This window comes from Falco punctatus (genome assembly GCF_963210335.1).
Source record: "Falco punctatus genome assembly, chromosome: 8".
Taxonomy (NCBI): Eukaryota; Metazoa; Chordata; class Aves; order Falconiformes; family Falconidae; genus Falco; species Falco punctatus.
Window position 1 is genome coordinate 35,837,177 of NC_137588.1, and position 23,866 is coordinate 35,861,042.

The 23,866-nt window shown below is 40.1% G+C and overlaps 2 protein-coding genes across 3 annotated transcripts in view; one reads left to right on the top strand and one right to left on the bottom strand.

Moving 5' to 3' along the window:
- TMEM163 (transmembrane protein 163) overlaps positions 1–23,864 on the bottom strand; it is a 136,331-nt gene extending 112,467 nt beyond the window's left edge. The window contains exon 1 of one of the 2 annotated variants that reach the window (XM_080399685.1): positions 725–23,864. In XM_080399685.1, coding sequence (XP_080255811.1) covers positions 725–878 — 154 coding nt within the window. In that variant the 5' untranslated portion in view covers positions 879–23,864. The remainder of the gene's footprint in view (positions 1–724) is intronic. The other variant, XM_080399684.1, reaches the window with a different exon arrangement.
- The window catches only part of ACMSD (aminocarboxymuconate semialdehyde decarboxylase), a gene marked incomplete at its 3' end in the record, with an annotated part of 41,189 nt that continues 24,626 nt past the window's right edge, over positions 7,304–23,866 (top strand). Inside the window, exon 1 of the mRNA XM_080399677.1 lies at positions 7,304–7,407. The remainder of the gene's footprint in view (positions 7,408–23,866) is intronic.

Here is a 23,866-nt window from a genome sequence, read left to right on the forward strand (position 1 = left end):
CTCCCTCCGTCCCCTCAGCGGGGACAGAGCCTCCGGCACCGCCCGCTCCGCCCGGGAGCCTCCTGGGCCCCGCCGCCACCTGCGCCCCGGGGCCGCGCTGTGGAGCGGGAGCGGCGCCATGTGCCGCCGCCCCCCGCCCCCGCTCCCCCGCCAGGCCGGCAAGTTTTCGGGCCAGGTGGGGACAGCCACGAATAGAGTTGATAAAAATATTCTGAAGCTGTCGCGGGGGTGCTGGCACGAGAACTAAAACGGGGGAAAGCTTCGAGGGCGGCGGGGGGGGGGGGGGGCGTTAAGCGAGTGCCGGCGGCGGGCTGAGGGGCGGCCGGGGGCGCTCAGGCGGCGGCAGGGGCCGGGCGGGAGCGGGGCCTGCAGGCCCTCACGCCGCGGGAGGCCGGGGCTGCGGCGGGGCGAGCGAGGGGGTCCGGGGTGCCCGGCGCGCTGGGGAGCACGGCGAGCGGCTGCGAGAGCGGAGCGGCTGCCGGAGGCAGCCAGGAGGGCAGGAGCCGGTGTGGGGCTGCCGGGGGTGAAGAAGAGGGGACGGGAAGAGCTGGTGTGGCGGAGAGAGGGGGAGGGAGGGTGTGGGTCCAGGAGAGCCAGGCGGGAGGGTGCTGCAGGGAGGGTGCAGGAAAAGCTGTCGGGGGTGGGTGTTAGGCGCCTCGATACGCAGGGGAGGCGGTGGGGCATGCCACTGGGGGGGACAGCGTGCAGGAGGGCGGGTGCTCACCTCTGTCCTCCAGCCCCTCGCTGAACTGCCCGCTCTCCCCGATCCGCAGCTGCTCCTGCTGCTGCTCCCGGGGAGGTACCGGCGGGCTGGCGCCGGGGGGTTGAACGATGGCGGGGTCCGGAGTGGTGTCCAGGGGGGCAGCGGACGGCTCCATTTCTTGCGGGGCGGCGGGAAGCGGCTGGCGAGTGTGACAGCGAAGCGAGGAGCGAGCGGAGCATCCAGCCCGGGTGCGAGCCCGGTGAGAGGAGGAGACTCCGGCTCAGAGCATCAGGGAGACGAGGACAGGCAGCAAACAAACTCCTCCGACTGCTCCCCGCCAGTCGCTCCCCGCGGCCGCCTCATCACTAACCTCGCCGGCGGCGGAGGGGGGGGCAGGTGGGAGCGCGGTGCCGCCTCTCCGCGCCGCCCGTCCCCTCCCCGCCCCAGCGGGAGCACCCCGGGCGGCGGGGGCGGCGCCGCAGGGGAGCGGGGGCCGGGGCAGGGCGGGCTCGTCCCCGCGCCGAGCGGCGTGAGGGGACTGCGGGGGCGGGAAGGGCTCTGGCGAGTCGCCCTCAGGGGCTTCTCGCCCCCGAGAGCCCGCGGGCACCTGCGAAAGGTGCGGCAGGACCTTGGGCTCCAGGTGCGTCCCCGGGGTGGGCCTGCCAGCCTCCCCATAGCGGGCTCTGCCGCCTCCGCCTCCCGGGACCGGCCCTCAGGGGGTGAGTCGGCCAGCGGCTGCTCAAGGCCCATCGCTTCACCGCCCTTCAGGCAGGTGAAGACCCAGCGCGCCCCTTTGTTGGGGATTTGCACCTTCTCCATTGCCTGTACCCCTTTTCCAGGATCGGCGCCGAGCCACCACACAGACGCACCTCTCAGCCCCCCCAGCACTGATGTCTGGTTACGCTGCCAGTTGGTTTTACCAATATCAGCCTAAAAACGGGCCTAGAACACGCAGAAGTCTGGTGCTGAGGCATGGGATTAGAGCTGGAGACCTGCTGGTGTTCAGGGCCGTTCTGGGTTCGCTCACCTGCCGTTCTTCGGGCTGGAGAAGAATGTAGGGGAAAAGCTAAAACCTTAGGAGAACAGAAATGTAAAAAAAAAAAAAAAGAAAATTTTACTGATCGATCTGTGCCAGAGTTGCTTTCATCTCCGCTGGTTTCTAATGACTAGATGGAGAGGTGCAAATAAACAAAAGCATTTTCTGTGCTAGCACAGTCTCCCGACCACGTGCTTACTAGCATGCAGATAAATTTTGAAACTGCATTGTGTTTTGACTTGAGTCTAGGAAAATATCGGAATTGGACATCGCGGCCCAAGTCCTCAGCTGACATGTATGGATATAATCCCCATTTAAGTTGTATGAAGAACAGGTTGCTTTTCTCTTTTGAGAAATTAGCAGATTTGGGGAGTATAAAAAGGCCAATAGGAAATTAATATCTGTGATTTTACAAGCTGTCAGAATCTTGAAAAAAAGTTTTGTAGTAGTTTAGTAATACCTGTTTGGGAATGGTTAGTTAAACATTACTACCAAGATGTCTTGGTTTTTTAAAAATGCCTCTTAATGCTGTATGCTAATTTCAAAATTCTTTTCAGCTCTATTTTCAAGCATTAATTATTTGAAAAAGTAACAAAGGAAATGGGAAGGTAAGCAACATAACTTTTTAGAAACTTACTTGCATTCTGGCAACCTTGTGGAATGGAGGTGGCTATTGTGGTGTGAGGGACTGGTGTTTGCTTTTACCTAATCTTACAATTTCTTTGTGTATTGTCTACCATACCTACTGTATGAAATGTTTTTGAAATCTTCATGCCTCTCACCTAAATTTCATCTTCACCTTTAGCTATCCTACCCTGCTTTGTAATACCAGAGCTCTTGCTCTTCTAATTGGATTGGTGTCAATATAAACATAAACAATACCAAAAGTATTTTCTTTTTCCTCATAAAATGGATAGTAAATTACAAAGTGCCTGTTTGATGTTAATGTCAAAAGAGGTTCTCATGTGCATAAGCTATCACAAGTGAGTTCTTTTTGAGGCTAGTAGTGATTTGGGGGGTTGGGCTGCATTGGGAGGGATTGGAAACTAGTAATTCCATAAAACATTTAAGATTATTTTCTTTATGGGCAGTTTGTTAAGCTCTGGTGAACATGAACCTGCAAGACAGGAGAGAAGATCTGTACATGTATGCATGTGAGAGATGAATGAAAGGTAGAAAAGACTTACCTTTTGGTACTTGCCATAAATCATAGATTGTCATGTCTCTCTATCACTCAAAATGTCTTTGTAAAGTGAGAATCCTTCCATGAGTACAGCCAGTTTTGTCACCTAGTCAGAGACAAGGGATTTGGGCCGAATCACTTTTCAGGTTCTGGCACGGATATAGAAACCTTTGGTGACTCAGTTTGGAGAGACACTCTCCCATGCAGAGTGCATCCAGCACAAGCCATGAAGAGTTCCTTGAAATCGTTGCAATGGACATGATGCTCCCTAATGCAATTATTGCAGGGCCCTTCTTATAGGGAGATAAGTACGTATCTGATCCATTCCAGTAGGAACTTTCTTATTCCTTGCATAAATGAAAAATTAACTAGTGACTCTCACTGGACACTACCTCCTTTCTGTAAGACTCTCCAAGCTATTATGGTATTATAACTTCCAGGAATCAACACAAGAGGAGAGTGCCTGGAGATTCCTAATTCCATTTCTTTAAAAGGAGGTAGATTTCCAAATGATTTGAAGGAAAATAGGAACTAGGAACACCAAACCACAGGTTTTAAACTTTCATATGTTCCTTTTTCCTTTTGTAAGTTGTTCTCAGTTGCTGTTCTTATGTGAAACACTGTGTCTGGCAGGGGCTGCATCTGTCTCTGTATAAATGCTGTAGTGTTCAGGCTACAGAAAAAAATATGAGGCTTGCAAAAAGTATTATATTTTCTTTTAAATGACTCTTCAGTGCCTTCAAACATGGTCTCATTTGAGAAGGCATATACTCTGCATTTAGCAAATACAAATTCAAAATATTAAACAGATCCACAATGAAGGGCTTTCAGATCAGACCATTATTTATATAAGATAGCTACTAAGAAGCAGAAAGACTGCCATATCATAGCAGCTGGAAGTTGCTTTCCAGCATTGCCTCTATGACACCTCTTTCACTCAAAGTATGTTCCATTGGATGAAGATACAGGGCTAGGGTTTTAAAGATGATCCTATTTTCCAGCCCTGTTGAATTTCTTGTGTAGGAAGCCTGTAGGCAAAGTCAATGAAGAGAAAAAGGCCTGACCCTAATAGCTGTATTACTATACAATTTTATTTCTTGGCCCTTCAAACCTCCCTTTGTTGGCTATGAATAAGAAGTCAAAAACAATTAAAAAGAAAAGCAACATCTCTGGATTCAATCTAAATAGACTGATGCCATCCCATATTCTATAGCTGCTGCAAAATTAACACATACTTGCAGAACTTTGTTCCCAGCTGGAACTGCCTGTAATTTCCATATTTTGTCTTCCAGAGAAAGGTGATTCTAAACAGGATGGAGATGCACCACAGCAACCACCAACAATGAAGAGAACTTCTCTCATTTTTCTTAATCTGGATTGTCTGAGGTCTGGTTTTGCTGTGGTTATTTGGGGCAGTTCTTTTCTTTCTTTCTGCCCTTCCTCCTTTCTTCTATTGAATAAATGAAAAATACCAATCAGATTTCAGATTCTTCCTCCAGACCCACCCTAACTCTTCAGCAAAGTCAGGGAAAGAACTTCAGTTACATTTGACGAAAATTGGATTAGGTCCATCATTTTATTATTTTCCAAGGTAGGCATTTTCCTGAGGTGATAAGCAATCTCTGGGCAGTAGGTTGGCCTACTTTCCTATGTTACAGCCCCTTTGTTTCACTTAAACATTATTCCCATACCACCACCAGCACCCATTATGGGATGACAAAAATATAGCATGGTGCAAAAAGGCAGAAAGACCACAGTGCTGTTGCATCGTGTAGAGTGGAAGTAGAACCAATGGGTGACAATGGCAAAACAGGCCGTGGTGCATCAGTGAGATAGTGGTCACAACCTGCAGAACATCTTTTCAGTCTATGTGGAGCTGAAATAAATCTGTTGTCATTGTAAGTGAGTTTGGATATGTTAGCATTATATGTTCGTTTGTCATTCTAAAGTGAGACCACATCTGTTCTGGACTGTCTGGTTTTCCTTTTTAGCACTACTGACTAGAATTAGCAGAACACGGTGGTGCATTCAGAGGCTTCTGAGAAGGAAGTTTGCTTGATTTCTTTGATGTTAACCAGTGTTCCGTATTGACCATCTCTTAAGTGCAGCACTTAAATTAAGAGCATTCTTGCTGGAAAGATTTTGTCAGCTGGCCCAGTGATTATTTTTTAGTATGTTTAAAGGCATAAGAATAAGATAACGATACTGTCACCATTCACTGTTTTTTGTTGTTGTTTTTTTTTTTTTTTGCAGAGCTGCATTTCATACACATACTAAACACAAAACAGCCTTTTTCTGGCCACAAAATACTGTATTTGTCACTGGGATTGTATTGCAGTATCAGGGAGTGCTAGTGTAAGCCAGGATGGTTTGTTGGTTTGGTCTATCAGATGTCTCATGCCTGACATTGAAAAGAAAATGCTCACTTCTTAATTTCATCAATATGTCTTTCATGGAACTACAGCAGGAGGTAATGGCATCCCTGTTCAGTTTTACAGGAGACACATCTGAAACAAAATGAAGTACCAATCCAATTCTAAATGGACAAACATCGGTCCTGTAGACGTCATCTCTGTAGATAATCTTCAGTGTTACTCCTCTAGGACCAAAGTCTGAGGCTGATTTATCCTGATATTGCTGAAGGCAATGCCTTTGAGTAAGTTTTTATGCTGTTTGTTTAAATGGGCTGATAGTTTGCACTACATCTACCATTTCGTGCCTGTTGTGTCGATGAGATGGTAAAGTACTTCACATCCTTCTTTGGCATTTAGACACGTCCTCTGCTAAATGAATAGATTAAATAAGTCTCTTTAGCGAGGAAAACATCTAGATTCTGTATTTCACAGCCTTTTTTCATGAACCTGATCTTTTCTTTTAATTGTCCTTTGACCATCTTGTGCACTATTGGCTGCCATAGTAGCCAAATTAGGCTACATTTTGTGGGATGTTTTTTAACTTGTGTTTGCTGGCTGGCTTGATCGCATGTAGGCAGACAGATACATATTTTGCTTTTGTTTTGTAGACCACCTGTAGTCCCACAGCATCTTCAGTGGTCAACAGGCTGAGAAATTCTACCCTAGGTTCTTTTAACTTGGCCTAGATACCTCTCAGCCTAGTTTTAGTCACTCTTTTTTTTTAATTAAAATAAAGCAACAATTATGATGTTAGTACAACAATACTATGTTAATTTTTAAACTGCAGAGCACGTTTAAATTATTATCCAATGTATATAGGTCTTTTACTGGTTTTTCTCTTGCACTGAGTTAAATAGAGTTTAAATTTAAATCATCTCTCTTTTTGGCATTTTTAGACTGAATATTAACTTGGGTCAAATATAATCTGAATGTTATTCTGAAAAAAGAATATGATAATTCAGCATCTTTCCCTTCAGGCTATGAAAGAGTACCTATAATATGATTCCCAGAGAATACAGCATGCAGTGACCTTGGTAAGTAATTGATGACACCTCACATAAGCACCTACTCTTCCTCTATGTGATGTTGTTACAGGATCATATTTGCAAAAAATGCCAAAGCTAGCAAGAGCTACAAGCATTGATAAGTTTCATTGTGGCAAAAAAAGGAGGAATAAAAACATAGAATGCAAAATATTAAAGTGAGCAGAAGATCTTGAAAAAGATTCTTCACATCATTTTCCATCTTGAAACAATTTTAAAATTTATTTTTAATTGGAGTTAAAATTGCTAGGTAAATATGGGAAACCAAAAGTTTATCCACAAAAACTAAGAATATTTTGTTCAGAGAAACATTATGCAGTCATGCAAGACTACATGCCTCTATTCCAAACAATACTATTTCTTCATATAACTGAAGATGTTTTGTTTCCAGTTTTTATGTAACTGAGTAAAACTGACTTGTTTGACAGTGGCTTTATTTCATTGGTCATATTCACTAGTATTGAATAGCAATGGAAGGGAAAATGAATTTAATTTTAAAGAAGTAGCAACCTGTTACCTAAGTAATAATTTTTTTTCCTCTCTTCTGTTTCCCGTGCTATACGAAGAGATCTTTCTTCCAGTGAGACACTAACCAGAGCCTAATAGATGACATGAGTATGAGTATAAGCAGCTGAAATTTCATTTGTGCATCCAAGAAAAGAAAAAAAGAAAGCTAGGAAATTTCTGGGAAGCAAAAGTCAATGTACTTTTGTAATAAACTTATCCAATGACTTACAATTACTTGATGATAATTCCTATCTAGAAGCATCCTAACAAGGAGACACTTCCTACATATTTGCATAACTTTTGTTGTCTCCCACATCGTTGCAAAAATTATACATAATTTTTCATTAAGTTTGTATGATTAACCATGAGATTAAGAAATCACAAAACATTATTTTTGTTTTATACAGATGGGTCACTTGTCCTGTTGCCAAGCCAATGCCCATTCCTCCTGATGTGCCTGTCTGCTGAAGCCTTTCCTAGCATGCCAGACCGAAGTTTTATTAAGAAGGTTATATGCCAAGGTAGACATACATTTGTTTCCTAGTCAAATTAGACTCATCCATTTATAGTTTATAAATTTAACCTCATGCATTAAAATATTTAAAAGTCATAATCCCTACCTTGGAAGGTAAGGATTTAATGAAAAAAGGGACTAGTTGCATTTACTTACTGTGTCAGAAAAGAGATGCAATAGGTTTTATGGGGAATAGTGCCCAACTGACATCTGTTTTCTCTTCAGGTATTTTAAACTCCTAATTTGTGATTTGGGTTATTATCTTATTCCTTGGCAATTAGTGTCATCAGCAAAAGAGTAATTTTTTTTTAATCTTGCTGTATTTTTATCTTTTATTAAAAGACCATGCATAAGCATTTGAGGGAATGATCTTTCTACTAATCTATAGCAGTAATATTTTTATTGCTTCTACTCTGCTGGTAAGTACTCCACAGCTCATTTTTGCTGTGAGTTGTTTGATAAAGTGCATAATACCGTAATATTTATGTGTTGTTTTGAATAGCTAATCCACGTTGTTTAGTGAGTTGGAAAAGAATATCTTATCCTTTTCTTATGCCAAGTGAATTGTAACTATGGTTCTGCACATTCCCACTTGAGTATTTAGCTAGGGTGATCATAGAAATTGTTTGAAAAACTGAATGATAGCCACAGCCAAAATTAATATTTTCAAAACATGCTTGTTCCATTGTGGGCCAGTTTTGGAGGGGTTTTTACATCTGCTCAAGCAGGTGTTTGACACTTTAGATCACTTAACTCTCCCAGGTTTTGATGGACATCAAATTCCCGAGTACCTAGTGGAATCTGTTACCCACTTAATGTTTTTTGGTTGGTTGGTTTTGTTTCTGCTGTTCTGCTGGAGGAAGTAGAATTAGTTTCCTGAGTCCTAGCATGCAATTTAAGTTTGAATACTTCATTTTAATGGGAGATGCTGTAGGTAAAATCATTAAATTCTTCAGATACTGATTATTGGAAGAGGAAAAAATAGTGGGTTAGGCAAAAATAATGTCAACAACATACAGAGCAGTTTTAATAGGTTTCTGTGTCCTTTATTTTCAGGATATAGTCATTGTTTCCATCCTCTTGGATAAAAATTTCAGTGGGCAGTGGGAAAAATAGGCAGTGACAATCCCTTTTGTAATTTTAAGACAGTGAATCATATATTTCATGTCATTCTTCTTGTAAGAAGAAATTGGAACCATTTTTTGTGGAATTAAAACCTAAAAGTTTCTATTCTGTTGCAGCCAAGCCTTTCTCTGTGTGCGGCAGTAGCAAAAGCAATGGATCTCTATTTGATCTAGCATGATGAAATACACTGTGAATATTGACATTTATCTATCCATGGTGAATACTGTCTGATCTGGATTTATGTAAGATAGAGTAGTTGGTTAATAAGCCTACTAAAACATTTATATTACGTTTAGCAGTGATGCAGAGTTGCACATGGCTATTAGCATTTGCTAATTTTACAAGGAAGAAGAAATTGAAGAAGCACTTTTCTCTGTAGAATGAAGAGTGTTAAACACACTTCACCTATGAATGTCTTTTTAAGCAACATTCAAGGTCAAAGGTAGTTGAAGTTTGGAGAAATTTTGAACTTCTGCTGTAATAAAATTGTACTGTAACCAAAAAGGAAGGAGATGTCAGTCATATGATTTAATCAGATTATGATAAAATTGAATTTATGCTGCTTTCAGATTTTCTCTAAAGCTGTCGATGGGCCTAAAAGTAATTGAGGGGCAGGGAGTCATATAGTAATGCAGACAGCTTCCTTTCCACCATCAAGACTATACATATTGTCAGTATCAGGGTGCAGGGATGCTTCAATAGCCACAGAAGTTTCACTTAATTTTCACATTGTTAATTAGAAAATGTGTATTTTAAGAGGTTTTGTTTTACTGAGAAAGTTCATATACTTGGATTTGGTTTATTTCATCTATTGATTATCACAGCTGTCACTGAACTATAAAATTAGGTATAGTTGTGCTTAGAAATTTAGGCAAACTGAGGCAAGATCTGTTAAAAGAAGTAATATGTGTTATTAAACCAACTGGTGTAATGCATTTCCTACTAATACGCTCAGAAAGCGTGGCTACGCGTACAGCCTTCATGACTTCAGGAAGAGTTTATGTGTCCAGAAGTGCTTGCTTCTTTCACCTGTTTGTTTAATTAAAAAAAACTATCTATAGATTTTGTCTTACCTTTCTACCAAAGTGTATATTTGGTAGTTAGTCGTAGAATCTGAGCGTATAATTTGTTAGTAGGAGATGCATCATAAAATGACTTCACATCAACTACGAGCCATATTTAGATCAGATGGGATTTTTTGTGTGTGCCATAAAGGGAATAATTTCATTCTATAAAGTATGAAATTCTGCAGCAGTCAGCTAGGAGAAGGAAAAAAAGCAAGCGCGCTCAACTTTGGGTTTTATTTCAGTTCCCAGAATCACCTCAGTTTCACTTTAAGTTCTACAAATGTAATCCTTCATTTGAGACTCAACTCATTGCTTACAAAGAAATATTTAACTACTGTCTCGATAATGCTGTATGCCAGCACTGTATCTTGCCCTGCTGGTTGGTGAATTATAGGGGTTGGGCTGGCAAGCTGAATTTGGTAGGTGGGGCTGGTGAATGGGCCGTTAACCATGGCAGTGTGCTGTAAGTACGGGAAACACAGACTTGGCTGTTGGGCAGCACTGGTCAGGAGTGCATTTGCTTGGGGTCCATGCTTAGTGGATGAGGCTTGCCAGTTCTGCCTGGCACTGCAGGTGGGTATGTGATCTTCTACATCGTTCATGGTGGTTGTTATCAGTCGATGATCTGAACTGCTACAACTGATGCAGCTGATGTCAGAGCTTGGTTATGGGGTTTGGAATTGTAGTAAACTGTGCCTTGTCCGCATCTGTACTCCATGCCCTCCGTGTCAGGAGCTGTTCAAATGAAGGGGAGATAAAGATGCCAGAGGGTAGGGTGACGTGTTTTTTAATTAGCTGGTCTTTTAACAAGTAGGCTAATATTATAGCATAGGCATGTGAAGAAGATAAAGGACTCACTTGTGTCAGTTCCAGCCTCAAAGTATTTTTACAGACCACATATTTCATGTATCCAGAGGAACCCAGTTTCTGCTCTTGGAGCAAGCCGCAAGCATTTCTCACATACAGTAACCACTTACAGGCAGCACTTGTCAGAGGTTATTAGTGCTTGAGTATAGCTGTTATTTAGTTATAAAATAGAGCTGGTTTTTTTGCTTTTAATTTACACTTCTCCAACTTTGCTATGCATCAGCACTATCTTGGCTCATTTATTTGAGTTTTGTATGGACACTGGCAAATTGGACACACACAGTTCATACCCTTAAGCTACATTTTTTCCATTGTTCTTCTGTGCAAAATCTGTTTTACTTCTTCAGTAGAATTTAACTTCTTGTTCTTCTTCCCTTTTCAAAACTGAAGAGGAGAAATAAGTAGCACTGTAAGGATGGATAGCCTGAGCCAGTAGTCACAAACTGTGTATTGAGTGGTTCAGATAGGACGTTAGGAGAATATTCTTCACTATGATATTAGTGCAGCACTAGGAGTGGTTACTGAGAGAATCCTTGCAGGATTTCTAAATTCAGCTAGCAATAAAACCACAGGGAACCACAGCTGACCTGGTATACTGGCTGTTACAGTCTTTCTCAGAGAAGAGAGGTGAACTAACTTACCTCTATAGGATCCTTCAGGTCCACACTTGTATGATTCAACCAATATGAACATCAGCAGGTATGTAACTCTAAGGTTTTACCTAGTAAATGATAGATTAAGTAATATCAAAATAGGCTGACACGAAATTTGCAGAGGTTTAGAGACAGTGCTAATTCAGGCCTAAGAGCAGGTTAATTCACCAATAAAGGGCAAGTGCTGTTTTTATGAAGGATGAAATTCTGATTACTTACTCCTCTTGGATTGTTCCTTTCCTGTTGATTTTGAAAGGGCTATTAATAGAGTATATTACATATCTGATACAGATAGTCTCTCTAGGCCCCTTGTTCTACTGAAATCTCTTTATGACAAGCCTATTTACCTTATATAACTTTGATTTTAGACTTTTTTTCACTGTTTTCTTTTTTATCTATGAGCATAAAAAGGTGACCTCATAAAGATGATGATCATTAATTCAGGAACTCTTTGGAATTACAGGTTGTTCTGGCTGGTGTATTAGCAAGCTTCTCTGAATTGTCTCTTTTTTTAGCTTGAAGTGTGTGTAATTCTGTTGACCAAAAAATTCAATTTGTAAAGAAAATTTAATTAGGAAACAAAATCGAGAGCCTTCCAAGGTCTGTTTCACATCCCACAATCATTATGAATACAAGTTCTTCACTGGGGTTATTTTGCATATCTTAACTTTGAGGATGAAGTATCTTTGGAAGATATTTAAATTTTGTGAAGATCCTTTTTCATGGAGGTTTTGAAAATTAAGTTACAGTTACTTTGCTTTAAATCTAAGTAATGAAACTGTCAAGTGAATCAATTAGATTCATATTGTATGGGATATCTAGAGAGACTTGTATCTATACTTGTTGATTTTTCCACTAGATGGCATTATGCATTAACTGCAAGTTAATTTATGAGCTTAACTATAATTGCACATGCTAAAGATACAAAATATAAGAAATTATCTATTGTGTTTGCTCTTACTATATGCAATATTGCAAGAACTGTGGCTTCAAAATCACTTGACCTACTTCTACCTCACAGTAACTCAATCTGTCCTTAATGCATCAAATATGGATTTACTCAAAGCAATAAAGGAAGTCGGCCATGGCAACAATATCTGATCCTGTGTGCAATGCATTTTTTAGAATAAAACTCTTCCACCCTTTTCTGCATTTAACATTAAAGAGGGACTTACATGCTGCAAATTGCTTCCTTTCTGGCTACATAGCTTCAACTGAAGTCATAGGAAATGTCCTAAGTAAAGTTGCACTGCTGAAGATTGCTTTTAAATAAAGAGCCCCATATGAGCATTTTTTTCAATTTTGTACCTAATTCAGAATAGATTATCAGAATAATTTATCACAGCAAGTTTAAATATAGATATGCAGGTTTTTTCCTCCACCCAGATGAGATGAACTATGAGTGATCCCTTACAAAATTATATGGTGCTCAAGGGTGAGGTTTCTAGAACTTAAGGTCCTGACCATCTGATGTGGAGTAAAGGTCTAATACCTTCAAAAGAACTGACTAGTGGGATTTTTGCTTAAATTGCAAGATTTGTGGTGACTAGACAAGGGAAAATCAGCAGCCCCAGCAGCAAGAAGGCAACAGCAAGGATTTGGTGTGTGAGACGCAAGGATGCAGTACTAGTGGTCTGCAGGGTGATGATGGAGGAAATGAAACGGGGGGACAGGAAAGCCGGAGGTGGAGGAAAAGAGGAACCACAGAGGGAGAAGAATGCAGTGACAGGAAGGCCCAGATTTTTCATGCCAAGCTTGCTAATTTTTTTTATGCATGCTAGTGTGTGTAGGTACATAGCTATTAATTTTAAATCTATATTCTGGGGGGAAAGAGAAGAAGTGGTCTTTTGTTTTAAAACTGATTTCCAGAAACAGAGATCGTATTCACAAAAGAAGGCTCATAAAATTGCTGATCAGATATGTATTATCTAGGGTACACTTCCCTGCATTCCATATTCTGAGCTGGCTTTTTTTATTGAATCTTTATGTAGGATGTAAGAGGCTCCAGGCTGGAAAGGGGTAATCGAATATGATAGATAACGTTGAACTGTAAGAAGGGGCGCAAAATGCAAACCAGACAACCCAGTTCAGTTAGCCTGGGCCAATAATGGAAAAGCATCTAAGGCCAAGAAAACACATAAATATTAGCTTAGGACTAAACAGGTCTTTAAATTCTCACAGTGGTCAAACATGTAACAGAATAGTAGTTAAACTTGCGCTCTAACATTGTCTCTCAGTCAGGCTTTTGTAAGGAGGACGTACCAATGCCATTTGTAAAAAGTTATCAAAAACATTGCTATAAATTCAGGTGGTTAAACTATTTGTGTTTTCTATTTAAAACATTATTTTACTTATGCTACCCCCTTAACTTGATTAAGCTATAATTTTAATTGTCCTCTGCAGTAGATAAGGCAATATGTGATTCTTTGACATAGAAGTGTTTATGGGTTTTATTTGCCTATGGTGGTCAACATGACTCAACTCTTTTGTAACCCTGGTATAAAGAAAACATGCCATGATACCACGGTGCTATTAAGCTTTTTGGAAGCCTAGATTGGTAAGCAAATTTTGGACAGTTACCCATCTTTTTTCCCAACACAAATCTCTGCTTTCTTAATCCCCCAGCTCATGTTGCAGAGGCCAGAATCTGCTCATCACATCACTGTGTGATAGAGACTGTAACACAGGTTAACGCTGGTGGTAATGTCTGTCCCCTCCTGTCACGCAGAGGTATGGGGCCATTTACTTACTCCAGCCAATTCAGGCTTGCACTCTGCTCTCGCAGCATCTTACCTTTACCTGGGGGCTTTGCTCTTCTCCAATTTTTTCACTGTGAACAGAAGGAGGCACCACCAACTAGGGAGGAGCGTTATGTTTGGACTTGCAGTAGCATCCTGCAATAGTATCTGTACTTCTAGTCATTGACCAACAGCCAGGCTGTGAAGAAAAGAGAAGGCAGGAGCAAGTATTTGGCACCTGGCTCAGTAGGGGATCCTGTTTCATTCCTGGTGCCGCAGGTCCTGATAAACTCATGATTCCACTGTACCTAACTATAGGCATCCAGACAGTGATGTCTGAACATTATTATTTCTGGTTCCCAAAGGGTAAAATATACTTGCAGCATACATGGATTTTATGTTAGGGGAAAAAAAACCCAAAACCCAACAAACCAATAAAAGAATTAAATATGAAGTCTCCATGGCAACATAGCAGAGGGTCCATCTTGGTCTGTAGCCTTCCTTTGCTGTTTCCTGGCCAGCTTCCTAGCAGGCAGGTGAGTGTCTGAAAGAGGCAGTATACACAAAGTATAGTAATACAGGTGAGAGTGAAAAAAATTCTGAGATTTTGGGTGAACTGCAGAGAGTCACATAAAACAGCCTAATTTAAGAAGTCATTTAACTGTATTTCACTTATATTGTTGAAGCACCTAAAACCAGCAAGTATAGCCTAGAAATTCCACTGACTTAGAGCAACTGGTTTCCTTTTGTCATTTGGGATGAAGAGATTGATTGTAGGTTTTAGTTGGTTAGTAATGTTAGAATTTACTTACTGTTAATTGTATTATTGGTTAATTTTTATAAGCACACATATTTCATTATTAGAATCCAAAACTTGAGAGCTTCGCAAATGGTATTAAACCTTACCACTGATTAGCAGATTTTCATATGAAAAAGGTTAGTGACAAGGACTTCCTTTCTTATTTCATAAGTAGTGAGCATTTACCAAAAATCAACATACAAACCCTCATGTTTCAAGCATGTGTTCTATGTTGTGATCCTGGTAGTGCTCCCAGCCCCCAGGAGATTTTAGTATATCCAGTTGTTTACATACAGCTGGAATGAGCAAGTGCATTAGAAAAATGGATATTTGGAAACACGTACTTTCTTTCTGTTCCTAAAAATGCTCTATTACCAAAGATAAAGGAATTTTAAAAGATCCATTCATTAACCAATGAATTATACAAATGTGTAAAACGTTCATTACAAATCCACCATACTTAGCAGCAGTTCAGCCCAGTTGTACTTTGACATTGTAGCGTCAGCCACAAAACCAGACAGCACAAGCTTGTGTCACTTACCACAGGCAAAATCCATTTCAATCAATATGAAATAAGTGCTTTATGTGTATATTGCAATCACTGTTCGGTGCTCCACTTAATGCACTGTGCACTGCAACCTGTAATATTCACGAGCTGCACAAACGTTATTAACAAATTTATGATGTATAAATATGCAATTTGCTTTTTTTGAGGCACCATACTGACATGGGCAGACATAATCCAAAACTGGCATCTAAACTGCCCTTGTGTTCAGTTACTGAACTCTGGGCAGAGTTTACCTGTAATTCCTCATTTAAATTGGTCTGTCTACAGTGACTCAAAACTACTTTCTAAACCGTTGCTTGATAGATTTCTTCTGAAACGACTAGATTTCCTGGTGGCTTCAGTGGGCTTTCTGTTGGGTTGAAAATGATTAATTATAATAGGGTAGAGTACTTGTAACACCTGCAATATTTTTAGATCATAAAAAAGTTAACATGGAATTTTAAGTTGAGATGAGTGGCAATGTCCTGAAGGGGAAAATACTTCTTGTTTAGGAAGCGGCTTTTTTTTATGACCTTCACACTCAGAAGTGTGTGAATACACATGTTTTGATGTATCTGCAGTACAGTCCTGGATGTAGCTGTGACCAAGAAAGTGCAAATATCTTAATCTTCTTCAGCAAACAGACTAAAAAAAATCAAGCAAATTAGTAAAGCACTTTTAAACACAGCCCGGAATTAATTTGTCTTTTTTTAGTAACTGAGAAGAAGATTGTTCATCCTGAGAGGATGTCGTTAAATTCCAAATGTTGGAATTGAAAAAAAAAAAAAAAAAAAAAGAGATTACCTGGGTTTTCCCAAGGGGAAAACTAAGTGTGATAGTTGAGAAAAGAATTCCAGTTGCAGTGTTACTTACACATACTTCAGCAGTTGCATTGGATCAAGTCTTTTAGCTAGATTTTTTTATGGCACAAATAGTAAAACAAAGGGCATCTTACAGGCTTCTCAGTGAAAAGTTTGGTTTTTTTTAAATGGATAACATGATTGTTTAGCTGTGACCATAGTATAAATATACTGAATCATTTTTGAAAGCACGTGCTTTAAGACTGTAACTTGGTGGAGCTTTTGGATGGAACCAAAATGACTTCTCAGTGGAGTCCCTGAGTTAGTGGTCTGGACTCACTGCACGGTGTTTTCAGTATAAATATTGAAACCATTCATTCTGTGCTCTCTTTGTGTGCATATAATTGTTAGCAGAGCTTGTTGCATCTAAATATACACAGGACTGAGGTGAACACTCAGGTATGAATGCAACAATTAGTATTTGCCTAACTTAGTAGTGCTACCAGTTCCAGTGGTCCTACTGTGTCTTAGAGTTAACCATGAATTTAAATATTTATTAGTTAACATGAATCAAAGCACATATTTCCATTTGGAATGGGACCCTCCCCAGGAAAGGCAGACTGAAGGTATCTTACTGGGGAAATAAAAAAATCTTTCTTAGAAGCTGTGGTAAAAATGTTAATGAGTAGCCTTCTAAAGGAGAAAAGCCAATACAACCGGTAATATTCCTTCCTATTCCACTTGTGGAACTCATAGGCTAAAATTAAATTATCAGAGCTGAGTGACTAATTCCAGTCATGGTGTAAGCCCACCAAATTCATTGAGTTTTCTAGTCAGTAATGGATTTGGCTTTGGGGTAATAGTTATTTGTAAGAGTAACCAGGATTTGCAAAACTTCTTGTATAGTTGAAGCATTATTTCTAGAGGTGTTCTGTGTTATTAATACATGGTCTTATGTTGCTTGGCATGGTTTGTTTACTAACGTAATCCAAGTCCTAGCCACTGTCATGCTAGGACTTGAAATAAGCGGGCACATCAATCCTGTATGCAACTATGCTTATTTACTTGTTATGTAAATGTCTTATTGCATATTTCTAAATTATTAGTCCAGAGGAGATTGAACTACATAAAGTATTTTGAAAGATTACTAATTTGATTTTGTATTTTGGAATGGAGCTTTTGTTTGGGGACCAAGTTATTATTTTACCAGGCTTTTATTTTTAAGACTTCTAGTGTAAAAAATAAAAAATAAAAATTCAGCTGCTGACATTCATCTGATGAGTTCAGACCTACATCTAGTAACGATGGGCCACAACTTTTAGAGAGAAGGTTAGTGATAGATTGGTTATTAAGAAAAAATTCTTCACTGCAAGATTTTTCAAGCATTGGAACAGGCTGCTCAGGAAAGTGGTTGAGTTACCATCCCTGGAGATGTTTAAAAGACAGTGTAGGTGTGGTACATGGTTTAGTGGTGGACTTGGCAGTGCTCAGTTTACAGTTGAACTTGACGATTTCAAAGGTTCTTTCCAACCTAAATGATTCTATGATTCTATAATCCCATTGTATTTATTCACATATCAAAATCTAAGCATTTGTCACTTTAGCTGAAGAGTAAAGAAATGATCGGATAATTTGCAAAAATAAGTACCAATTTTGCTGTCTGGTTAACACTTACTAGTCAGAATTTTGCAGTTTGGATATCACTTTTCAATCACATTTCTAGGGAATTTGTTTACTGTTTTTTTCTGTTGAATACATCAAGTTATCTTAATACAATGAACTGCTAATAGGATATTCTGTAAATATTCACTGAGTAACAGTTCTGAGCCTGTGAAGCAGCATTATGGCCTCTTCTGTGTTGCAGAAGACATGTAGCATCACTTTCTGATTCATCTGTAAATTCGCGTGTGACCAGACAATGCAGCAATACTTCAAGCAGTATTCATGTTAGATATGCTTGAAGTAATGCTAATCATTATGTAATGCCCCATGCTGTTAATCTTCACTGAGGGACAACACCAGTGGGAGAGTGTGAGTATCATGACTATCTCCTTATAGTCCCCCAGCAACAGCTGGTTTTTTTCCAACCGATGGCATTTCCTGTGAGATCTTTGCATTAAGGCCGTAATCATGAGGCCAAAAGTTTGCTTTGATTGCTGATAAAGCTTCTATGGAAGAAGTGGAATGAGTGAAAGCTTCAATATTTGGATCTTTCTTAATTCCTGTGATAATCTGAACTGTATTCTCATGCTGGTCCATAATTTTACAATCTTGTGGATTTCAGAAGAAACAATTTTGAGGCATAAGTCCTATCTCAGAACTAATGTATGTGGAAAAAAAAATCCTGAAACTTAAAGACAGAAAAGTGTTTGTATCTGAACTCAGCAAGTGAAAGCAGGCTCGAGAATGCTCTGTGGAGGCATTCCTCTGCCAGGCTCCTTCCTCCAGATGAATGATTATATGCAGCTGCAGTACTAAGCTCTAAACATTTACATCATAAACATCTGCATAGTTCGAAAGGTCTTTGCTTTGGCACTCACTGCTGTAATCTACAGGTATCAGTATTCTTGCCTCTAAGAAATCCAGTAAATGCATCCCCAGTCTAAAGCCATGGCTAAACACTCACACGGCACTTACTAGGAGCCAGGGTTTCATCTTAGTCCCTTGCAGAAGATCTCATTGGTGACAGGGATTCACAGCTACTGGGAAATGATGGAACATAAAACTTTATACTTAAGCAGACCTTGAGGACCCAGGAAGAAACCTGTTCCATTTGCCCAGTCCTAGTAGCGCAGAGGAGTTGTAAGCATACTTCTGCAGAGTTCTAGAGGCAGGTGTTGGAATTTGTTGAAACAGATGAACAAATTCAGATACAGGGGGGGTTTGTTGGTTCCTTGTCTTCCTTTCTGAAGCCATAAAAGCTCTGAAAAGACCATTCTTATCCCCAGCATTCAGATACCCCAAACAGTGGCACAGAGAGGCTTCTGCAAGGAGGGAAAGATAGGGGTTTGAGTATCCAGCACAGAAAAAAAGTTGTTAAGACAACATTTGGCAACAGTTACTATTTATTTATTTTAGACATCAGCTTTCTAAAAAATTACAACAATCTCAGATGTTTACTGTGGGGTATTAACTGGAAAACTATGACTTTTTAATACCAGTATCTGTAAGTTTCATTCCATCTGTTCGTGCTGGCCCACGTTTATGGTACTGGTATCTGTCTGGCTGCTCCCACTGCACAAGAGTGGCACTTGGCCTGATGCGTGCTTAAATAGAGTCATTTTTAATTGTTTGTGTCTACACGTGGGAAAAAAAGTTAAAATTCTATTTTACTTGTACTCACATTTTGGAAAACATCTATTTAATTGTCATTTTTGATAGAACATTTCTATGCAAGAAAAATGCATGGTTATTGTAAATTGCAGAATTGCAATTGCAGTATATTAAGAAAGTAATTATATTATTTGAAAGATAGCTGTATCTTTTTCTTTAGATTTTAGAATACTAGTTGAGTTTCAACAATGTAGCGTTTTCTAGAAACCTGAAAATAAATGATGACTTATTACGGCTTAATGTACAGAGCAGAGTACATGGTAATGGTCAGGAATTTGGCATAGGACATGTTGTTTGCTTTCACCACGGTGTGATTCATCAGAACTCTTGCTAGGCTAGTAGTCACAAAGCAGTGCAGTGTGCTGCCAAAGGCGTCAGCAGTCTTGGCTGCCTGCACACTATAAATTTCAGTGACACAGCTGTGGAGTCTGTGGCAGGTCTAATAGAGAGACCACCTGGTGAGCATCATCCTGAGCTTGTACACCCATGAAGCTTCACCACTCAAATTTAATAGCTTAGATCTTGGAAACATCAGAGATGCATCAGTACAGCATCACATCTGAGCTACAAAGCCCAACTTCTGTGCAAGGCTAAACTGACTCACACACAGACCAGCAGCAGCTCTGATGTTTGTCTAAACAGAGGCTCTTTTAATTGTTTGTTTCTGCAAAGGCTTTTGAATAACAAAATGGAAAATCTATTCCACTTGTCTTCAGTATTTAATGATAAATATACCTGCACTGCTGCCATCTTGCACAGATTTAGTTGGCTCTAGATGGGAGATGTGTGTACCTTTTCTACTGCATTCTGTAAATGTGTCCAAGTGAAATGCAGGCATGGCAATCCAGCTAGCTATGCAAGCCTTCAGCAGTTTAGACAGTTACACTGGAGTGTTAGATATTTGGCATTTAAGAACAAGGAGTTGTAATGCCACCCACTCTCTGGGATACATCTTCATTAAGGGCTTTACTGGTGTACCTGTAGCTGGACTAGTCCTCCTGGTCTAGCTATGCTAAGTACACTGATGTCTTCCTATCAAAAATAGCATCCACTGTAAAGCACTTGAGGTCTGTGTACAGAAAGTGCTACATGGGAACTGCATAATGTTATTTCTCACTAGAAGGGAAACCATAACCATTGTTGTTACTCCCTGTAGAAGGGAAACCATACCACTGCCACTAAAGTCTGTGTTCTCTGGAGTCCCAGAAGAGGATTAAGTTCTGTGGTTAGGCTAATTTAATAGGAGAGTTTTTAATTATGTGATACCACACAAAAAAACAGAATTGCCGACTCTCACACCCTTTCCAAATGTGACATTTCCAAGCCGGTCTGTAATGGCAGTCTCAAAGGACCAGTGCAGTCCTCAGCATAGCCAAAGGACAACCTGTTGCTAAGCAACCAATATAAGTGCACTGCTCAACATTTATTTCATTTAGAAAGGGACATATTCTTTAAGTACTTCATCTAAGCTGCTGGGCACAAAGAGTTTTCCACTTGTTTTGCCAGAGCTGTGCACATCTGTAAAATAGCCAATTTGCACAAATAAATGTACAATTTAAAGAGCAGGTGCCAGAGAAGAACATGCAAAACTGGAGCTTTGAAAAACTAGCACAAGTATTTTAGCCCTTTGTAACATCAGCGACCTGAATTTACCTCTGTTTCTGTGTTCATCCTACTTGAAAACAGGCTGCTTTGACAGATTGTACGTGGCAGAGCTGAGTGCAGTTTACTGATGTTTGTTGATGCACCCTCTTTTGAAGAATGCTCTGTCATGGTTTTCCCACTGATGTGAGGAAATACTTCCTCCCTGATAAACAAAGGTCAGCACTGGACTCGAACTTTCCAGTCTGAAGACTCCAAATCTCAGATTCTGTAATTGTTTCAGAAAAGCAGCTAAATAGCTTTGGAAAAGAGCATTTAATGCTCTACATCTAATGACATTTTCACTGTAGTCCTTGTCTTTACAGTGAAATAAAACTCTCTAGTTCTGCTAGACTCATGTTTGTGTATCTGCAATCAGACCTGGCCTGAATAGTCTCTAGCTAAATTCTCCTGAAGCAGTTGTTCATCACGTTCCCCAGTGTAAAACCACACAAATAGAAATTATATAATGCACCGAAAAAAATATGGGAAGTTGGCCAAAATAATGGCCATAATAAATGCATGTTTGATTGCACATGAGCCTGAAGACACATATGCCATGCATAAGTGTGCAGAAGCAGGTGGGGCATACCATCTTAATGTATGTCCCTTCTTAATGTATGGAGGAGGCTACTTTTAGCTGGGAAATCTGTATGCATTTTAGTTCTCCTCCCTAGCTGATGTAGCAAGTACTTTCATTGACTGATCTCTTTATTTTTTTCTGACCAGCTTTGTGATCTCATCCAAATGCTTTAGGTTGTAAATTATTTGTGGGTAGCCCAGTAATGGGTATAGTTTCGGGCAGATTGTCCAAAACATCGGTGAAGGTGTCCTGGTTTTCAAACCCACACACTCAAATTACATAGGGTGCCTGGGTAGCCAAAAATGCTTTTGTTCGTAGCCACTGACGGTCTTTCTGCTGGTGATCCAGTGGATCACATCAGATATAGACAGAGGTCTTACTGTCCCTTTGATCAAGTGAAATGGATACAAATTTTGCCTTTGACTGGTATGGTTTCCAAATGATATATTTTGTTAAATGAAATGCAGTGTGGGAGTACTGCACTATTTGCAAGCTCAGCTGCCTTGGGAGCAGCAGCTAACAACTATATCTTTTTTTAGAGCTGAGAAAAGTACAGCACAGTGTTGAAGAAATGCTGCTGATCTCTGCATGGTAGCCTGCAGCTATGGTGACTTAAGAGAAGAAATTAAATTATTTGTGTCTTAGACTATTCAGATACACAAATATCTTCCTGCCCCTCTCCCTCACGGTACTGCTACTTTCTGTGCTTAAATAGGGAATTGTCTTCCAGACATCTCTTTGTTGAAGGACTCCCCTTGACTCTTTGCCTTGTGTCTATGGATTCGTAGGATTCATGATGCAGTGTTCCCAGAGCTGAATCGATAGTTCTGTCTTACCTCTGCCATTGTGTATGCAGGGACACTGCATGCCAACAGGCTAACACTATAGGGCTAGATCATATAACATAGCTGTCACATTTGGGAGCAAGACAGCAAATTTGCTGTTTATCTTGACAGCCCGGTCATGAAGAAATTGGTTTTGATTTTGAGGTGAAAATAATTGCTATTTTCAATCCCAAGGGTTTGATCTGTTAAAGTGAATTATTGGCTGCCCTGCTTTATTTAGGGAATATTCTCCCAAAGCTGCTGCTTCTTATTTCTTTTGAACATTCAGTCTTCAGTGATCTCACGTTCAGAAGCGCACCATCAAGCAAACAACCAACCCTATCACAAGGAGTTGACTTGAAAAATAACTCTGAGAAGGGTTACTGATCAAATCAAAAGCAGACTTGCTTAATGAGTAAACAAACAGGGAAACAGAGTCCATTTTTTTTATCAACCTCAAACAAAATAACAAAGTCAGAAAAAGAATGAAACAAAATGGGCCACTTGTTTTTCAAGTTGCAAGATTCACAACAGCATTGAGTTTTGAAAACATCAGCTTTTTTCAATAGAAACAGATTAAGAAATGGTTAACCAGCTTTTGTAAGAAGACACCATGTGAGCAGCATACATTGAAATAAAACTATAGAGGAAATTTACAGAGAAAAATACAGTGCAAATAAAAGGCAAAGGTATCTTGAGAAATGAAGTGTAATACTAAATTAAGTAAAGGGCAAAACGTGAGATGAAGTTTCACAGAAAATCTGAGCTAGCTCCGGTTAAGCTTAACTTAGGATACAGAAACTGTTTGCCATGTTTGCTAGTGATCTCCAGTAACATTAATTACTAAGGTAATCTAAGCCATTCTCCTGCCAGATCTTGAGCCAGCCTGAGAGGCTGTAAGCATCATTATGCAGTAGCACGTGTGAGTATCCTACGTGAATCAATAATGAGAAGGGGGAAAGTGCAGAGCATAGATTTGGCTACAATTTAATATATCTGTGACTTTTTTTACATAGCTTCAAAGACAATGCAAGGGAAAGAGAGTAGATGAGGAGATAGGACTGTCTACCAAGCGTGTATTACATGCTCCCTACAAATTATTTCAGAATCTAGAGAGAAAGAAGAAATTCAAGTCAGCATGTTTAATACATTTTTCTGATTCAATTTTGTTGAATGATTTTAAAGCGTAAACAAGCTTACATTTTAGATTCTTTGTAAAATAAATCCCTTCATGGTGCAAATATAAGCATATGTTTTCCCTTTGCCCTCAGTCAGCTGTAGTTTAGGCATTAACAGGGACTTTCTGCTAGAAGCCTTTGTTCTTTTGGAGAGCCACTCCTCTGGGATTTAGGCTCCCTGGTTGGCCACTGTACCCAGCTCTCCTGATAAGACAGCAGGTGGATCTGAACAGCAGCCAAAGTTAATAACCTGCTGAACCAGGGACAGGAAGGATAGTAGCAATTACACAGGAAACATTTTCATTGAAGGA